Source organism: Cnephaeus nilssonii (genome assembly GCF_951640355.1).
Source record: "Cnephaeus nilssonii genome assembly, chromosome: 4".
Taxonomy (NCBI): Eukaryota; Metazoa; Chordata; class Mammalia; order Chiroptera; family Vespertilionidae; genus Cnephaeus; species Cnephaeus nilssonii.
This window is the reverse complement of record NC_137075.1, coordinates 22,256,799-22,275,245: the sequence shown is the minus strand read 5'-3', so window position 1 is coordinate 22,275,245 and position 18,447 is coordinate 22,256,799. Positions and strand designations below refer to the sequence as shown.

At 42.1% G+C, this 18,447-nt stretch overlaps 1 protein-coding gene across 3 annotated transcripts in view; it reads right to left on the bottom strand.

The window, feature by feature from the left end:
* Positions 1–18,447, bottom strand: part of BAZ1A (bromodomain adjacent to zinc finger domain 1A) — a 94,978-nt gene that overhangs the window by 46,322 nt on the left and 30,209 nt on the right. For all 3 annotated transcript variants that reach the window (XM_079767521.1, XM_079767523.1, XM_079767522.1), the window contains 5 exons: positions 18,189–18,332; positions 13,401–13,502; positions 11,081–11,168; positions 1,987–2,121; positions 657–756 (listed from right to left, as the gene is read on the bottom strand). In XM_079767521.1, coding sequence (XP_079623647.1) covers positions 657–756; positions 1,987–2,121; positions 11,081–11,168; positions 13,401–13,502; positions 18,189–18,332 — 569 coding nt within the window. The remainder of the gene's footprint in view (positions 1–656; positions 757–1,986; positions 2,122–11,080; positions 11,169–13,400; positions 13,503–18,188; positions 18,333–18,447) is intronic.

Sequence of the window (18,447 nt, the reverse complement as noted above, 5' to 3'; positions counted from 1 at the left end):
AAAAACAACATATTTTGTAATGTAACATAAAAATCCTGAAATAATTTAAGGTTTAATGAGATAAGCAGAGATACACAGGGGTTATAAATTCCTGAAGGGAGCCAGCAGGTGATTAAAACCGAAAAAGCAAGTTGGCCGGGCTTAAGATAAACTATTGCAGTGGGACATTTACCTGCTTTTAAAAGCCCTGCTACTCAAAGTGTGGTCCTAAGAGCAACAACCAGGTTATCTATCACCTTCTTAGAAATGCAGAATCTCTTCTGTCACTCAGATCTACTAATTTAGAATCTTTGTTTGTAATAATGTTCCCAACTGATTCATATGCACAGTTAAGTTTGGGAAGCCATGTTTTATAAGGCTGCGTGACTCAAACAAAATGGCCCAAAACAGTCTGTAAACTCTAGAAACTCCAACTTGTGCTTAATTCAGCATTAGGTCAGTTTAACATGGGATATGCTATACCTTGAAATAGATTTAAGAGATAAGCAGAGTTCTCATTTATCATAAAAATCAATGGATACGTAATGAAAAAAACACCCTGATTTATGCTTTTTAAAGACCCCAGAAATATGCATTTTTAGAAACATCCCCCACCGGGCACAGAGAAATACTCTTCCTGTATCTAAATAGTTTTTGGACAGAGTGTTAAAACTCACCCAGTGATTTCATTTCTTCTTGTTTCAAAAGTTTGTCTCTTTCTTTAGTAGCTTTATTCCTATAATTCGCGATAGTCTGTTTATTAGCAAGACTGGCTTCCTAAAAAACAAACCAAGAAACTAAGGTTGTAGAACCACAACTTCTACAAACTGGGTCTGCCTTGTTCTTACAGTAATAAAAAACAAAATACTGAATAGCCCTCCTCAATTATACTTTCTTTATACTAAAATTAGGTTTTATTAAAGCATAACTGAACTTTAAAAAATATGGTATTTAGGCCCTGGCCAGTTAGCTCAGTTGACTATAATGTCATCCCAATATGTCAAGGTTGTGGGTTTGATTCCCTGTCAGGACATATACAAGAATCAACTAATGAATGTACAAATAAGTGGCACAACAAATCGATGTTTCTCTCTCTCTCTCTCAAATAAAGAAAAATATTTACATAAAAATATACTTATTAGGATACCATTAATAACATTATAGTTCAGTATCTGTATACTCTATTGTGTGCTCACCATCCAAAGTCTAGCTTCCTTTGTTATCATATATTTGACCCCCTTTACCTAATTCGCTTCTGGTAACCATCATTCTGTTGTCTATGATTTTCTTTTTGTTTTGTTAGTTCATCTTATTTTTTTTTTATATTCCACTTAATTCCTAAGTTTTTGCCCTTTTCCGTCTTGTAACTGCATTTTTAGTAACCCTAATCATAGTAACATAGTAACTTTTAATAACTTTAATCATAGAACTAATTCTATAGTCTACAAATTGGTCCAAAAATCTTCCAGAAAAAACAACTGGTAACCTATAAAGGGAGACTTAAAAAAATATGCACTAGATAAAAAAAAAAATCCTTATAAACTAGATAGTATAGACATCAAATATGTAAGAGGTAGAGAAAAGACATGTCAGAAACATTCTGTGGCTAATGTTAAAATATGTCAAAAGTTTATTTCTACTTTATTTCTTGTGAAAATAACGTCTCTAGCCTGCTTTACTATCTCTTATATATTAAATACTCTTTATGTTTCAATAATATCATTTATTCCCTCTATTTCATCCTGGTTTACATTTTAGTGATTGCTTATATGCTTGCTTCCACTGTATAAAATCCCTGTGGCATGGGAGCCATGTCTAAAATTCACACCTGAAGCTTCTACAAGCCTCACTGCTGAGCAGTTATCACCATATAGTACACACATTTTGTGTGTGTGAAGGAATGTGCTCCTTCCTACAGGCTATGGAGGTGGGGGAGCTAAACAATACTCGATTTTAAATAGTTTTATTCAGAGTTACAAGGTATTCTTTTATCTATTCTCTACTTACCTGACTAATAGATACTCGTTTGGGTGGTCTCCCTCTTCTCCTGTTAGCAGTACTGAAGAGAAAGGTGGGTGGATCATCAGGGAAAAAATAAGAAAAATCTTGGTCTGCTATTTTATATGTTGAAAGAGAGGATGCCTTTGTAAAAAAAAAAAAAAAAAAAGATAAAATAACATATTAGTAAACCACAAGTAGATATCCTCTAACATGTCATATGACTAACATATTAGACGAGGCCCAAAACATTAAAATTTCTTATGCTATTATGAAGTAATGCATATTTTAGTTAGTTTCCTTTAAAAAACTACATAATTAATTTGCTTTACTAGAAAGTAAACCAAAATTGAAATACAATAAACTCTCAAGAATGTTTCAACAGTTTCTTAAATTCTAAAACTATTTCAAAATTACATTTACACAAGAATAATTTTTACTTGCTTTGTTTTTGAATAATTTTGTATGAGTTTTTTCTTCTTTTTTTTTTTTGTTATTAATCCTCACCTGAGGATTTTTTTCCATTTATTTTCTTAGAATGGGAGTGGAAGGGAGGATGGGGGGGAGGGAGAGAGTGAGAGAAACACTGATGTGAGAGAGATTGGTTGCCTCCTGCACATGCCTGACCAGGGCTGGGTGGAAGGGGGTGTCGAACCTACAACCCAGGTAAGTGCTCTTGACCCTTTGGTGCATGGGCTGATGCTCTAACCACTGTGATACACTGGTCAGGCTGTATGAGATTTTCTATGTAAATAAATAATCCATATATTTAACATTTAAAATCCATCATATTAACCAATAAATTTTTCTTAACCATTTCCTAACTGCTAAACATTTAGCTCCCCCTACTCTGTTTGGGGTGATTTTTATGTATCGAATTTTAAAGTTGATCTGGATAAAAGCAGAAATACTGACAAATTCCTATAAAGTTTCAACTCAGAATTTTAGTTCAGAGAAATCAATCTCATTTTTATCAGAAGTGGTGTGGTTCTGGAATAACTGATAAATCTAAGAGTTTCTCTCCTTTCACCTTGTATTCAGAACCTTTTCACCTTTTTTATTCATGTCCAACTCTTTTTTATTTTTTATTAGCAATTTTGAAGATTATTTTTTGTCTAATTGCTAAGGTCATCATTCATTCTCTCTCCCTCCATATGTATGTGTATATGTATATGTATGTGGTGTGTGTGTGTGTGTGTATCATATATATATATATATGTGTATATATATATGTATATATATCCTAATATATGAAAAGCCAGGGGCTGTCAGACCTAAACGACAGAACGGACGACCAAACAAGAGGCTGTGTGGGGCGACCAGGCCGGCAGGGGGGGCCGTGAGGGACGACCAAATGCCTGGGCCCTGGGCCCCAGCCAGAGTGCAGTGGCGGAAGGGAGCTCTGGGCCTGGGCCGGGGCGTGGCAGAAATCTGGGTCTCCTATGACTGGGGGTGTGACTGGCCTTCAAACCTGGGGTCCAGAGCTCTCTTTCGCCACCTCGCCCCTGCAGGGGGGCGGCAGTTAGGGGTGACAAGGCTGGCAGGGAGGGGGCAGTTAGGGGTGACCAGACAAGCAGAGGGGGCAGTTGGGGGTGACTAGGCCAGCAGGGGGGGCAGTTAGAGACAACCAGGCCAGCAGAGGGGGCAGTTAGGGGTGACCAGGCTGGCGGGGGGGGGGGCAGTGAGAGGCGACCAGGCCAGCAGTGGGGGCGGGGAGGGCAGTGAGGGGAAATCAGGCCGGTATGCAGGTGAGTGACTAGGAGCCAGGAGAGGGATCTCGGATTGGAGAGGGTGCAGGCTGGGCTGAGGGGACCCACCCGTGCACAAATTTTGTGCACCGGGCCTCTAGTATATATATAATTGATTTTAGAGAGAGAGGAAGGGAGAGGGATAGAGAGATACAAACAACGATGAGAGAGAGACATAGATCTGCTGCCTCCTGAACACCCACCATGGGGGATCAAGTTCGAAACTGGGGCATGTGCTCTGACCAAGAATTGAACCAGGGAACGCTTGGTTCATAGGTTGATGCTAAACCACTGAACCACACTGGCCAGGCAAGAATTTTCTTCCTCTTGAAGAAAATATGTGCCATTTACAAAAATATCTTTCAGGAAATGTGTAAGAATATAATGATACACAACTTCATATTATTAACAAAAAATTACTTCTATTGGAATTCAATTTTCTATACAGTTCCATTTTGGTTGGAACATATCTTTTAATATCTAAAACTCAATTAGTTCTGGCCATCATAAATCAAGAATCTATTAAGATTTTACACAGATTCCATTAAGATGGTTGTCTACTATCCCACTTAAATAACTCCTGAATATACAGAATTGCTCTTTAAGTGTGAATGTAAAGCACATAAGTGGTTTCTTTTCAAGCATATATATTAAAAAAAAGTCAAAATAGGCTTTAATATATTACTAAGGTTCCTTATTCACATATACATTTTGCACAACACACATAAATACCAATTATCTTTGTGTACTTGCAGGCATTCCTAAAACAGTCTACATTTACCACACTGAATATAACTGTGCTTTGTCGAGGGTGTGAGTATGTGTCTCTGTGTGTGCGTACATGCATGTGCTTGCACCAGATATCCATTAATAATCTTTTATTATACTCTAAGAGAAAAATGTTTATCGTCACCTTAATTTTCATTTATTTATTAAGTAAAGTTGAACTTCTTTCCATGTTTATTGAATGTTTATTTTCCTTGGGAAATAACTGCTGCTGTCCTTCACTACTTTTCCAATTGGGTTGTTTTTGTTCATTGATACATAAGAGATCTTTGTAAATTAGAGAAATTGGCCAACTGGCTACTTAATAATACACATATACAACTATCCTATCTAATAAAAGGGTAATATGCAAATTAACTGTCACTCTGCCACAAAGATGGCAGTGCTCATAGCCACAAGATGGTGGCGGCTGCTGAGAGTGGGCAGTGTGAACGGCCTGGTGGAACGCTTGCTTCATCACCATGGCAACGAGGCAAGTGTTCCACCCCGGCTGTGGAGGGCCTCTCCACAGCGGGCACGGAGTGGCCGGGGGCATGGGAGTGAACGCTTGTGTCATTGCCCCGGCGATGAGGCAAGCGTTCTGCGCCCTGCCGCGGATGGGCCTCTGGGCCGCGGAGAGCCTCTGTGCAGTGGGCACGGAGTGGCCAGGCCCCACAAAGAGCTACTGGCACACGGATTCGTGCACAGGGCTACTAGTCTATACTAATAAAAGGGTAATATGTTAATTAGAGCAGACAAAGCCGCAGTGGCTGCGAGGGCCAAGGGCAGGTAGCCGTGAGCCCCGGCGGCTAGCAGTGGCAGCAGCAGCAGGGTGATGTGGGCGGTGCCTTCCCCTGATTGGCTGGTCGCCTCCCGCAGAGGGAGGACATCCCCTGAGCGCTCCTGGACTGTGAGAGGGGGCAGGCCGGGCTGAGATACCCCCCCCAGTGCACGAATTTTCGTGCACTGGGCCCCTAGTTCATACATAATATTCACTGACTGCCTACCAAACACCAGGCACTATTTTAGCCACTTAACACAAGTATCCAAATTGTTAACTTCTTAAGCATTATTTTACGTGGCTATCTGATATTCAATGCCATAGATAAAGCATAATGGGGGGGGCAGGAGCGGAGTGGAGGGGGTCACTGGGGAGAAAAAGGGGACATGTACAACACTTATTCAACAACTAGTAGCCCACTGCACAATATCACGTGCAGACCACCCGCCCTTCTGCGGGAGCAGCGGTAACCACGGCGCGCCGCCAGGAGCCGTGCTGCTTCAGTGGGAGGCAGTCCCGCTGTCTCCTCTCTGGGCCTGTGCTCAGCCACGGAGGCTGTGGGCCAGCCCCGTCCCCAGAAGCCCTCCGCAGCCAGGGCGTTGCCACGACAACGAAGAAAGCATCCCGCCTGGCCGCTCTGCACCCACTGCCCAGAGGCCCTCCGTCACCGCGGTGACAAAGCAAGCATTCTGCCAGGCCGCTCACGCTGCCCGCTCTCAGCGGCAGCCCCTCCAGGACTGGGGGACTCCGACAAGGCTGAGGGGACTGGGCGCCACCATCTTGTGGTTATGGGCACCGCCATCTTTGTGACGGAGTGATGGTTAATTTGCATATTACCCTTTTATTAGATAGAATAAGCTTGGAGGCAGCCAATCAATGATTCTCTCTCATCACTGATGTTTCTATCTCTATCCCTCTATCTTCCTCTCTGAAGTCAATAAGAGAAATATAAAAAAAAGAGAATGCATAACATTAAAATTGGTTTCATTTCATTTTTTTTTTTCAGTTAACCAAATGTCCCAGCTTTATTTTATTTATTTTCCATTGATTTTTAGAAAGAGTGGAAGGGAAGGAAAGAGACAGAGACAGACAGACAGATACATCATAAATGTGAGAGAGACACATTGATTGTCTCCTACATGTGTGTGGGATCAAACATGCAACCCAGGTATGTGCCCTTGACTGGGAATCAAGACCCTTTGGTGCACAAGCTGATGCTCTAACCACTGAGTCACACTGGCCAGGGCCCAGTTTTATTTAATAAATAATCTATCTTGGCCTCTAGTGATTACTAATCTACTTTTTCATTTTCTTTTCTTTTGATGTAACATTTAGATATAATGAAATGCATCAATCTTAAGCATACAATAGCTGATTTCTGATGCATGTATATATCTCTTACCCATTCTATTGCCTTTTTACTTAGATTTAGCATTTATCCCAATGTGTGTTAAATATTTCTCTCTCTTTTTATATGTGTGTTATAATAAAACTTTATTTATAAAACCAGGCAGCTAGCAGGAATTTGCCCACTGGTGCTAACTTGCCAACCCTTGATCTGGTGACAAAAATTACTACCATCACTTGAGGAAGACACAAGTGAAGCCCCAAAAGGTTATTTTACTTACTTATCCAAGGTCTCACAGACAAATTACAGAATGTGAATTCAAATTAGTACTACTCAAATTTATTTTAAAATATATCAACCAATAAACTATTTATATATATAAAAGGCTAAGTGTTCGTCCATCCAACCAGTAGCTATGACGTGCACTGACCATCAGGGGGCAGATGTTCAATGCAGGAGCTACCATGACTCACACTGGCCATCTACACTAAAAAAAAAGAGAAACATGCAAATTGACCATCACTCTGCTACACCCACCAGCCAATCAGAAGGGAATATGCAAATTAGAAGGACAAAGATGGCAGCTGCCCAGCTGCTCCAGGCGCGGAGTGGCCTGGCGGGGCAGGACACCTGCTATGAGAGGGAGGGCAGGGGGTGAAGGGATCTACAGGAGCGGCACTCCGGCCGGCCGCAGCGAAGGACAAAGAGTGCAGACTCCGGAGTCTGCAGCGAAGACGAAGATAGCAGACTCCAGTGAAGATGAAGATGGCAGACTCCAGTCTGAGTCTGCAGCGAAGACGAAGATGGCAGACTCCGGCCTGAGTCTGCAGCGAAGATGGCAGACTCCGGCCTGAGTCTGCAGCCAAGATGGCAGACTCCAGCTGGATTCTGCAGCAAAGACGAAGGTGGCAGACTCTGGCCGGAGTGAAGGCCTGGGTCCCGGGTGCCGGAGGAAAACCAGAGCTGGAAGCCAAGGGAAGAAAGACCTATTGCACGAATCTCTTCGTGCAACAAGCCACTAGTTTAAAAATAAACAGCACCACGGACCTGGCGCTGACAAACCAATACTTGGCTTCCCCCAAGTGGGACACAGGCCCTGCCACCATCTCAGAGCGACACCCCACCAAATCGCAGCCAACACTGCCAAAACCCCATGGCGCAAAATGCATCCCACACCCCAGCCCAGCCCGGAAACGGTTGCTGTGGGTGCTGGGTGCTAATGTCACATAGCAATGCCTGACTTCCTCTCCCTAGAGACTAGCCTCCTTGCAGTTTCTTCAGCCCAGGAACCCGACTTGCTTTATAGTCAGGTGCAAACATTTTACAGTTTAACAATATGTTTGTGAAGTGTTTTCCTATGCCTTATCTCAGTTGATCCTCACAGAAGTCCTGGAACAGGTAGATAGGAGACTCTGTAGAATCCTATTTTCTTTTCATTAGCCGGAAAGTGGAGATTTAGAAAGCTTAGAAACTTGATCTGACTGAAAATAAGTAAGAAATGGTGGACCTTAAAAATGACTTCAGGTTTTCTCACTGCAAAGAATATAGTCAAACACTGCTGCAGTTAAATATTTCACCCTTTGTTCTCCCTGCATGATCTACAATAATAATCTGCTTTGTATTGATATTTACTGCTGTGTTGCTGACAATTACCTGAGAAGTTGAGGTACTTCACTGGGCTGGAAAAAGTTTAGCTACATCAGAAAGCAGGTCTAACTAAGCAAGTTTATTCTATATAGACTAGAGGCCCGATGCACGAAGATTCATCCAAGAATGGGCCTTCCTTACCCGGGCTGCCGGCACCGCCTTTGCTCTGGCCCGGTGCCACCATTCAGCCTTCCCACGCTGCCCAGAGGCCTGGAGTGGCTGGGGCGGTGCAGAACGCCTGCGTCATCGCCATGGCGACGATGCAAGCAAGCATATCACCCGGCCCCCTCGGCGCCTGCGTATGCAAATTAACCCAACATCTTTGTTGGGTTAATTTGCATACTCACTCCTGATTGGCTGGTGGGAGTCATGAAGGTACAGTCAATTTGCATCTTACTCTTTTATTAGTGTAGATAAAAGGCTAAGTTGATTCGTGCATGTGTGATACATATAAAGCTCTCGCTGGCACCAATCGCATGCGTGTGTTTTGATCTGTCATTGGTGATTGTGAATTTGGTTGACACTTCTGTTATAGAGAAAGGGTGAATACTATTATTAAAATATTTCTTCTAAGTAATTTCCTTTCAATGTGCATGAATCCATGCACTAGGACACTAGTAGTAATATAAAAAATAGAGTAATTTAATCACTCACTATTTTTTTTTAGTATTTTGATAAATAAATTTTATATCTTTCTTTTTTATTAAATTGATTAGAGTGACATTGGTCAATATGATCATATAGGTATCAAGTGTGGGTCTCTATATTACAAAAATCTGAATATTGTACCATGTGCTCACCTCCCCAAGTTAAATCTTGTTCGGTCACCATATATTAGGACCCCCTTATACCTCCCACTCCCTTCCCTCTTGCAACACCACACTGCTGCTTGTGTTTTTCTCCTTTTTAAGAATTCGTTTTATCATTTAACTTTTTACTCAGTGTACAATGTGCAGTTTACAAAATTTATTCACCCCCCTTTAACAGTTATGAATAAATTATAATCTTAGTATTGGTCTTTGATGTTCTTTTTATTATATAAACTAGTGGCCCGGTGCACGAAATTCGTGCACGGGAGGGGGTGTCCCTCAGCCCGGCCTGCACCCTCTCCAATCTGGGACCCCTTGGGGGATGTCCCTGTGGGATCGGGCCTAAACCAGCAGTTGGACATCCCTCTGACAATCCGGACTGCTGGTTCCTAACCACTCACCTTCCTGCCTGCCCGATCGCCCCTAACCACTCTGCCTGTTGGCCTGCTTGCCCCCAACTGCCCCGCCCCCCCGCTGGTCTGATCGCTCCCAAATGCCCTCCCCTGCCAGCCTCATGGCCCTCAACTGCCCTCCCCGGCCGGCCTCCTGGCCCCCAACTGCCCTCAACCAGAGGCCCATCTGCTCCATGCCCGCTGCCCAGAGGCCCTCCGCGGCTGGGGTGGAATGCTTGTCGCCGCAGCAATGAAGCAAGCATTCTGCCAAGCCACTCATGTTTACCACTCTCAGCGGCCACTTCCCCCGGGACTGGGGGACTCTGGCAGGGCTGAGGACTGGGCGCCACCATCTTGTGGCTATGGGTGCCACCATCTTTGTGGAGTGATGGTTAATTTGCATATTACCCTTTTATTAGATAGGATTGTTCTCCTATCTAGTAGGATCTATTTCAGCATTGTTCTTTGATCTATTTTTGTGAGTCATAACCACACTATTAGAAAATTATAGTTACCCCACCCCCAAAAACCTTTCTTTTTCCAAGTTTTCCTTCTATTCTCACCTGGTTAATCATTTTTACCAGGAAAAAAAGTGGCAGTACCTGTACCATCTAGCAATTCTAGAAATTGCAAAAAACAGTATCTAATCCAATCCTATATAATAAAAGGTAAAAGGGTAATATGCAAATCAACTGAACAGTGGAACGATCAGTCGCTATGACACGCACTGACCACCAGGGGGCAGACGCTCAATGCAGGAGCTGTCCCCTGGTGGTCAGTGTGCTCCCACAGGGGGAGCACTGCTCAGCCACAAGCCGGGCTGACGGTGCTGCGGTGGAAACCTATCCCGCCTCTACGGCAGTGCTAAGGATGTCCAACTCTGAGTTAGCGGGGAGTGGGCCTAAGCCATCAGTCGGACATTCCCCAAGGCTCCCAAACTGCTAAAGGGAGCAGGCCGGGCTGAAGGGACCCTCCCCCTCCCCCACCGAATGCATGAATGTCATGCACCAGGCCTCTAGGATGTAAAGAAAATTACTAAAAATTGGCTCTAGGTAAAAAGAGCTATTTTTAACCAATTCTGAATGAACATTTCTGCAATATTATAACTTTACCAGTGGCTCTGTGCACAGATTCATGCACATTGAAAGGGAATTAATTAGAAGGTGGCCGGCAGGGCAGGATTGGGCAAGACAGGCCAGACATGCCCTATAGCCAACCTCCCGCTGTTCTTCCCCTGCCCGCTGCACCTGGGGTGGTGCCACAGCTCAAAGGGCATCTGCGGTCACCGAAGCTCAGCAATAAACCAGATTTGGGGCCGACAGTGCCCCAGCAACAACATAACCCACAGCCGAAGGTGAAATCGCACAGCCTTGCAAGGAATCGGGCTCCCTCCTCTCTGGTTTGGGGGTGCATCACCCGAGAACTGCTGCTGCCAAGTCACTGCAGCTCGGCAGTTCCTGCATTGAGTGTCTGCCCCCTGGTGGGCAATGCGCGTCATACCTACCGGCTGGTCGGATGGTCACTTAGCCTTTTACCAGTATATATATAGAAATCACACTATCCATTTCTCCTTTTTTCTTCTTTCTAACAAATAATTACACTATTCTAATTACCTTAATTTTAATGACCCCATCTTGAGTTTCACAGTGTTGCTTTAGAAAAAGCTTTAGTTTATCACGAGAAAATAGGTGTTTTCTCCGGCTAAAGGGGAAAAAAGGAGAGCAAAGTGTTAATATCAAAGAACTCAATCCGAACTCCATAATCTCTGTAAATCCATAACCTCAATTTCAAGCCTAGAAAATGACATTTCATTTTGTAAGAATATTTTTGTAGAAGTAGCCAGAAACTTTATACAAAAGTACTTAGCAGAATGTTATAAGATCTACTTGATTGGATCTATTATAAAAGTCCATTAAAATAGTATATGCATTTATTGCTTAGGAACCACTTAGAAATAAACCTCAAGGAAAACATACTATGAAGAGTAAACCAAATCTTATAAAATTAGACGATCATTCCTACAAGTTATCACCATTAAAAATGTTTAAAAAATTAAAATCAGTAGGCTATCATAGTAACACTAAGTAAATCAACATTCAAATGGATATTGTGAATAGAGTAGGACATGGGTTTTATCAAATTCTAAAATATTTTGTGTTTAAACTTCATATGGCAGCCAACAAATTCATGGGATTAAACTGAAAGAGAATTAGAATTTTTAAAATTCTAATAATATACTATTTCTGATTCTCCCTTGCTCCCAAATTAAAAAAGAGTAACTATAACAGTAACAAACACCACTACAACTAAACAAAAACAAATGACACACAAGTATTTCTGGAGTTTCTGGAAAGCAAATGATTTAATTCAATTCAATGTCTTCCTATCAAGAAAAAGCCACATCTGGGGGGTGAGGGCATGTATGGGTGTGGGGTGGGGGGGAGGTAATGGTAAGATATGTACACATATAATACCTCAAAAAAAAGAAAAAGCCACATTAAAAGCTTCTATCCTATATAATAAAGAGATAATATGCAAATTGACTGTCACTTTAACACACAAGATGGCCACCCCCATGCAGTCAAAGATGGCTGCCCCCATGTGCACACAAGATGGCTGGCAGGGGAGGGCAGTTGGGAGGGACCAGGCCTGCAAGGGAGGGCAGTTGGGGGCGACCAGACCTGCAGGGAAGGACAGTTGGGGCGGACTGTGCCTGCATGGGGAGGGCAGTTGGGGGGGACCGGGCCTGCTGGGGAGGGAAGTTGGGGGCAACCAGGCCTGCAGGGGAAGGCAGTTGGGGGGACCAGGCCTGCAGGTGAGGGCAGTTGGGGGGGGACCAGGTCTACAGGGGAGGACATTTAGGAGCGACCAGGTAGGCAGGGGGGGTAGTTAGGGGTGACCAGCCTGGCAGGGGAAGGTAGTTAGGGGCATTCGGGCCAGCAAAAGGCAGTTAGGGGTGACCAGGCCTGCAGGGGAGGGCAGTTATGGGAGACCAGGCTGGCAGGGGAGGGCAGATAGGGGCAATCGGGCCAGCCGGGGAGCAGTTAGGCGTTGCTCAGGCTGGTAGGGGAGTGGTTAGGGGGTGATCAGGCTGGAAGGCAGAAGTGGTTAGGAGCCAGCAGTCCTGGATTGTGAGAGGGATGTCCCAGATTGGCGAGTTTGCAGGCTGGGCTGAGGGGCACCCCCCCCACCCCCCCCAACCCCATGCATGAATTTCATGCCCCGGGCCTCTAGTGAGTAAATAAACTATTAAAAAGTTTTTAAGTAAAGGCCCTCCCAAAAATAATATTACCACTTTTCTTCAAACACATGAGTATATATGGACAACAGGGATGAGAAAATAGGTAGAAACATTTTACATCAAACAAAAATGCAAGATGGACTCCTATGTGGCAAGTTGATAGTAGGCTGACAATGTCAACTTATTCAGATGACTAAGAGCCTAACCTCAGCAGGCAAAAATAGGGATTTTCCCTATGTATAGTGCTGATTCTTTTATTAACCGCTCACTACCTCTCTTTTGATTAGGTCTCAAAGAGGAATTTTTAAAGATACTCAATTTTTATTATTTAACTTTCTCAAGAAATTAGGAGACTGATCAGATGCTTGTATCTAATGAATAAATTATTACAAACGTGACTGACATATTTGTAAGCACCATCAAATTTCTCAGTTTTGAAAATTGAGTTCTCTCATGAGAAGTACTTCATAAATAGGATCCTTCATAATTTCTTAGATGTGAAGACTATTTGGGGTTACTTACAAATCTAAATAAAGGGCTCATGGAGTCCATTAAGATTCATTTTATCTGTTTATGAGCATATAAATGTACATTTATTTTTAAAAAAGAAGCAACCACTTAAAAGTTGTTTTATATCAAATCTTCTTAACCTAATATAATCAAATCAGCATAGAGAAGATACTGAATTTTACCTGATTTGTGTGGCTTTAACAATAGCACACTCAAATAATTCTTTTTTAGTGGCTTGTACTTTGTACTTGAATAATAAGGGATCAATTGCATCTCTTTTCTTCCTAAAAAGAGTAGAGAAGAGATAGAAATCAGTTAATAATCTCTTTGGAAAGGTGAGGTTTTAAATAGAAATCTAGTTCCTAAGAACATACCATAACAGAACCTAAAATATTTTTATATTTTCTTTTCTTTTCTTTTAATCCTCACCCGAAGATTTTTTTTCCATTGATCTTCAGAAAGAGCGTGAAGGGAGAGAGGAAGGGAGAGAGGAAGGGAAGGAGGGGAAAAGGAGGGAAGTGAAGAAGAAGGGAGAGAGAATAACATCAATGTGAGAGAGATACATCAATTGGCTGTCTCCTACACTCTCCCAGACTGGGACGGGGATTGAACCTGCTACTGAAGTATGTGCCCTTGACCAGGAATGGAACCCCCAAGCTGCTTTGGTTCCTGGGTCAATGCTCTAACCACTGAGAAAAAACTGGCCAGGGCTGTGTATTTTAATTTTAACTAGAATTTTAAATGTTATTGATATTCCTCACCATTCTATTAGCCAAAATAGTAAAAAGCACTATTTTGTTAGGTGGTACTCTAATTTCTCATTCAATAAAATTTTCCTTGGGTGAAGAAAATAGTTAGAAATGACTTAGCACAAAGTATCCAGTTTAATTTAAATTAATAAACAAACAAATAGCTCTTATATTTGCTTTTAAACTTTCTTCTTCATAGCTTTGTAATTCAAGAACTAAAGTAGAGATAATGGAATTTATCCTATTTTAAGAATTGGCAAAAAAGTACACATTTAAAACCTCCACTCCCATCAACTTATCTTTTCTTCCCTTTGAGGGTGCATTCATTCATTCATTCATTCAGTTATAAGTGTCAACATGCTACAATAAGGATGTACTTTAAAAAATAATACCAAGTGAAATAGGCCAGACACAAAAGAACAAATATTATATGATCCCACTTATATGAAAATATGTAATTAATGCCACTAAATTATACATTTAAAATGGCAAGTGATTATGTTATACATGTTCTCTCTCTTTCTTTCCCTCTACCTCACCCTTTCTCCCACAAAATGCTGGTGATCATTTTGAGCACCTAGGCTCATTTCCAATATCCTGCTTTAGTATATCTTGCAGGTATTATGAACTATTTGATACTTTCCTAACTCAACTTCTATTTCTCCTCAATGATATAAGAATATGACTATCTACCCTATAGAATGCGTCTGAGGAATAAATAAGACAACATATGTGGGTGCCGTTACACAGTTTAACTCATGGAAAATGCCACCTACTAAAACATAAGAAAATCCAGATTATGTTTTGTTTGGAGGGATCAACCAAGAAGTAAATCACTTAAGTTAGGGAATTAATAGAAATAACTCAACAGATGCTCTGGCCGGTGGTCAGAGCATCGGCCCAAGCACCAAAGGATTTCAGTTCGATTCTGGTCAAGGGCGAGTACCTGGGCAGCAGGTCCGGTCACCTCTGGGCATGTGTAGGAGGCAACCAATCAATGTGTCTCTCTCACATTGATGTTTCTCTCTCTCCCTTTTTCTCTCTTCCTCCCTCCCTTCCACTCTCTCTAAAAATCAATGGAAAAAATATCCTTGGGTGAGGATTAACAACAACAACAAAAAGAAATAGCTCAACAGAGTAAAGGTCCACAGATGTCTATGTTTCACTCTTCCTGATATCTCAGGATATAGCAGTAACAATCTATAAACAACCTGGCATTTTATGATGTTGATGTACAGTGAAAGCTCAGATTCTTTGAGAATCACAAACTGGTTAAAAATATCTATCCTATCTAATAGACAAATATGCAAATTGACCATACCTCCAACACACCCATAAGCCACACCCACAAGCCATGCCCACCATCCAATCAGAGCGAGTATGCAAATTAACCCAAACAAAGATGGCTACAGCCACAGAGAGCAAGGTTTCCCAGGTAACAGAGCAAGCCAAGCTTTCCATAGCCGTTGCAGGCCTAAGCCTCCACTCAAGCTACAAAGTTTCAATTATACAAGGTAAACAAATTCAAACAAATGGCGGCAGAATGGAGCTTTGAGAGAGCAGGCCAGGGTTGCCGGCGGCAACAGGGGAAGCAAAGCTTTCCGCACACCCTGGCCGGGCTCACCCGCTTAAGGCTACAAAGTTTCAATTGTAGAAGGTGAATTAACTGCCACAGAAATGGCTGCCGCCCCGGAGGGAACAGCAGGCTTGGCTCCGCTCCAGGCTACAAAGTTTCAATTGTAGAAGGAAAATAAATTCTAGATACCAGGGCCTCCTCTTGGGTCGCCAGGGGGCGTGGCCGGCCTGCAAACCACCACAGGCCCCTTGCTCAGGCTGCCCCACGCCCCAAGGGAACCCCACCCTGATCAGGGACACCCTTCAGGGCAAACCAGCTGGCCCCCACCCATGCACCAGGCCTCTATCCTATCTAATAAAAGAGTAATATGCAGATTGATCATCACTGCAACACACAATATAGCTTCCCCCACGTGGTCAAAGGTCCTGCCCCCATGTGGACACAAGATGGCCACCACAAGATGGCCAGCAGGAGAGGGCAGTTGGGAGGCACCCGGCCTGCAAGGGAGGGCAGTTATGAGGGACCAGGCCTGCAAGGGAGGGCAGTTGAGAGGGACCAGGCTTGCAAGGGAGGGCAGTTGGAGGTGATCAACCCTGCAGGAGAGGGTAGTTAGGGGTGACCAGGCTGGCAGAGGAGGGAAGTTGGGGGCAAACAGGCTGGCAGGGGGGCAGTTAAGCATCAACCAGGCTGGCAGCGGAGTGGTTAGGGCGTGATCAGGCTGGCAGGCAGAAGCGGTTAGGGGCAATCAGGAAGGCAGGCAGGCAAGCAGTTGGGAGCCAGCAGTCCTGGATTGTGAGAGGGATGTCCGACTGCTCGTTTAGGCCCGATCCCACCAGGGGGATCGGGCCTAAACGGGCAGTCGGACATCCCTCCAGGAGTCCCAGATTGGAGAGGGTACAGGCTGGGCTGAGGGACAACCCCCCACCGTGCACGAATTTCATGCACCGGGCTTCTAGTGACTAAATAATAGACCAGCTTACTCATTTTTCCTATATCAAGGGTTTATTCCTATGGCTAAATCCAATTATACTTTGTAATGAGCTTGTTATAAGTGGCACAAGTGAGATTGACCAATAGAAATACTCCTCTAAATGCTACATATAACAGGCAAAATATTCACTTACTAATTGGGATTCTGAATTAATTTGCTTTGTACTCAAGGTAAGAAATTAGCCACAAAATATGTAGGTAGCTCTTATTCAAATCTAAAAAGAAGGGAAAGGACATTAATGCACCGAATAAGAGAGTGCTAAACCTAAGAAGCTAGACATTCCTCATCTCAAAACATGTAAAAGATTTAGAAGAGTATATTAAATAATCTTAAATAAATTATTTTAAAAAGAAAAAATTAGATAAACAAATGCTTACCATATTTAAACATCAATTTAAAAAATATCTTTTACATACAAAATCTGTATTTAACTGTTCAAGACTTATCTACTATGTAACTAAATCTAAGGGTTACAATCCTTGCAATAGTCCAAAAAAAAATAAATCACATGAACTACTTTCAGAGTTGCTAAAGAACATACATTAACTACCACAATATCCACTAATGTTGCATGCCAAACTATGTATTCAATAAGACACACAGACAAGTGACCTATTAATTTCTTTTTCTGCTTAATAACAGCAACTCAAGAAAAAAAAATGAGATGTATCAAAAGACTTATTATATAGGACCAAACCATGTTTCATTCACTCACCCCAAAATAATTTTTTTCTGTCAGGCAATGCATTAGTTAGATGACCTCGTGCAAAGCCAATTAACCTTTCTAAGGCGCAGATTCTTGTTAAGTAAAAATAATAATACTCTTTCAGAACGACAAACATGCAAATCAAGCACTTAGCACAGTGCCAGGACACAGTACATGCTCAAATTCTAGCTATGGATACAATAATTCAAGTCAGACAAAACGAGAACTTGAATTACAAGGTTTTGAGGGATAGAACCTGTCACTAGTATTTTCAGGAGCAAAGGAGTTAAAGGAAGTATTTAAGAGTGGCCTCCTGTTTCTTATTTGATTATGGTACTATTCACTGAAAAGAGGGAAGAAGATGATAAGACAGGCTGGAGAAAACTTTTTTAAGTCTGACATTCCTAAAAGGTAGAGCGGGAACAGAATGGAGCAGTGAAGAATTAGGTAGTTGTAGAGAACAGGAGGGAGCTGAGCTAAAACATTTAAACAGACTCTTAATCAGTTGAGGACTTGGCAGAGATTTTAAATTTACCTGCAGGGATTGCTAATCTAGATGTGTTTGTGTGCTTTTTCTCCAAGAGCACTCAGCTGAATAAGGCTGCCAAATAAATGCATTTCAGAAAGTTACAGAATTTCTTTACCACATGTATCATAAAGTGAGTAAGTCTAATAAAATACAGAATGAATTTTTCCAAGTAAACAAAAGCAGAATTTTTAAATATAATTGAATGAGATGAGCTTCAATTGCTCTTAAACTGCTAACTAGAGTTGACTACGTTTCAGTTTTACAAACTCTAACATGTTGTAGAACCACATTGTTTAGCTGAATAGCATACCACAGTATGACTAGAAAAGAATAAGGGATGGAGTAAAGAAAAAATGGTTTTCAATGGTATGTCATTAGCCAATCTGATATACATTTTAAAATGAATAAAAATCACTTACCCATTTTGAAAAGAACTGTTTTGTGTTTCCGAATCATCACTATCACTGATAATAATAGTTTCTCCATCTACACTACTGACATGTCCATTAGAAAAACCATTCTGATGTGATGGAGGGAGGACTTCCAAAATCCTACACTGTAACCTGAAAGAAAATGATATATTTAAAAATGCAAATCATTTGACATTTTAAAATCAAACATTTCAAATGATCTAATTATTGTGAACTGAAAAGTTATTTTGTTTTATGGAAACTATGA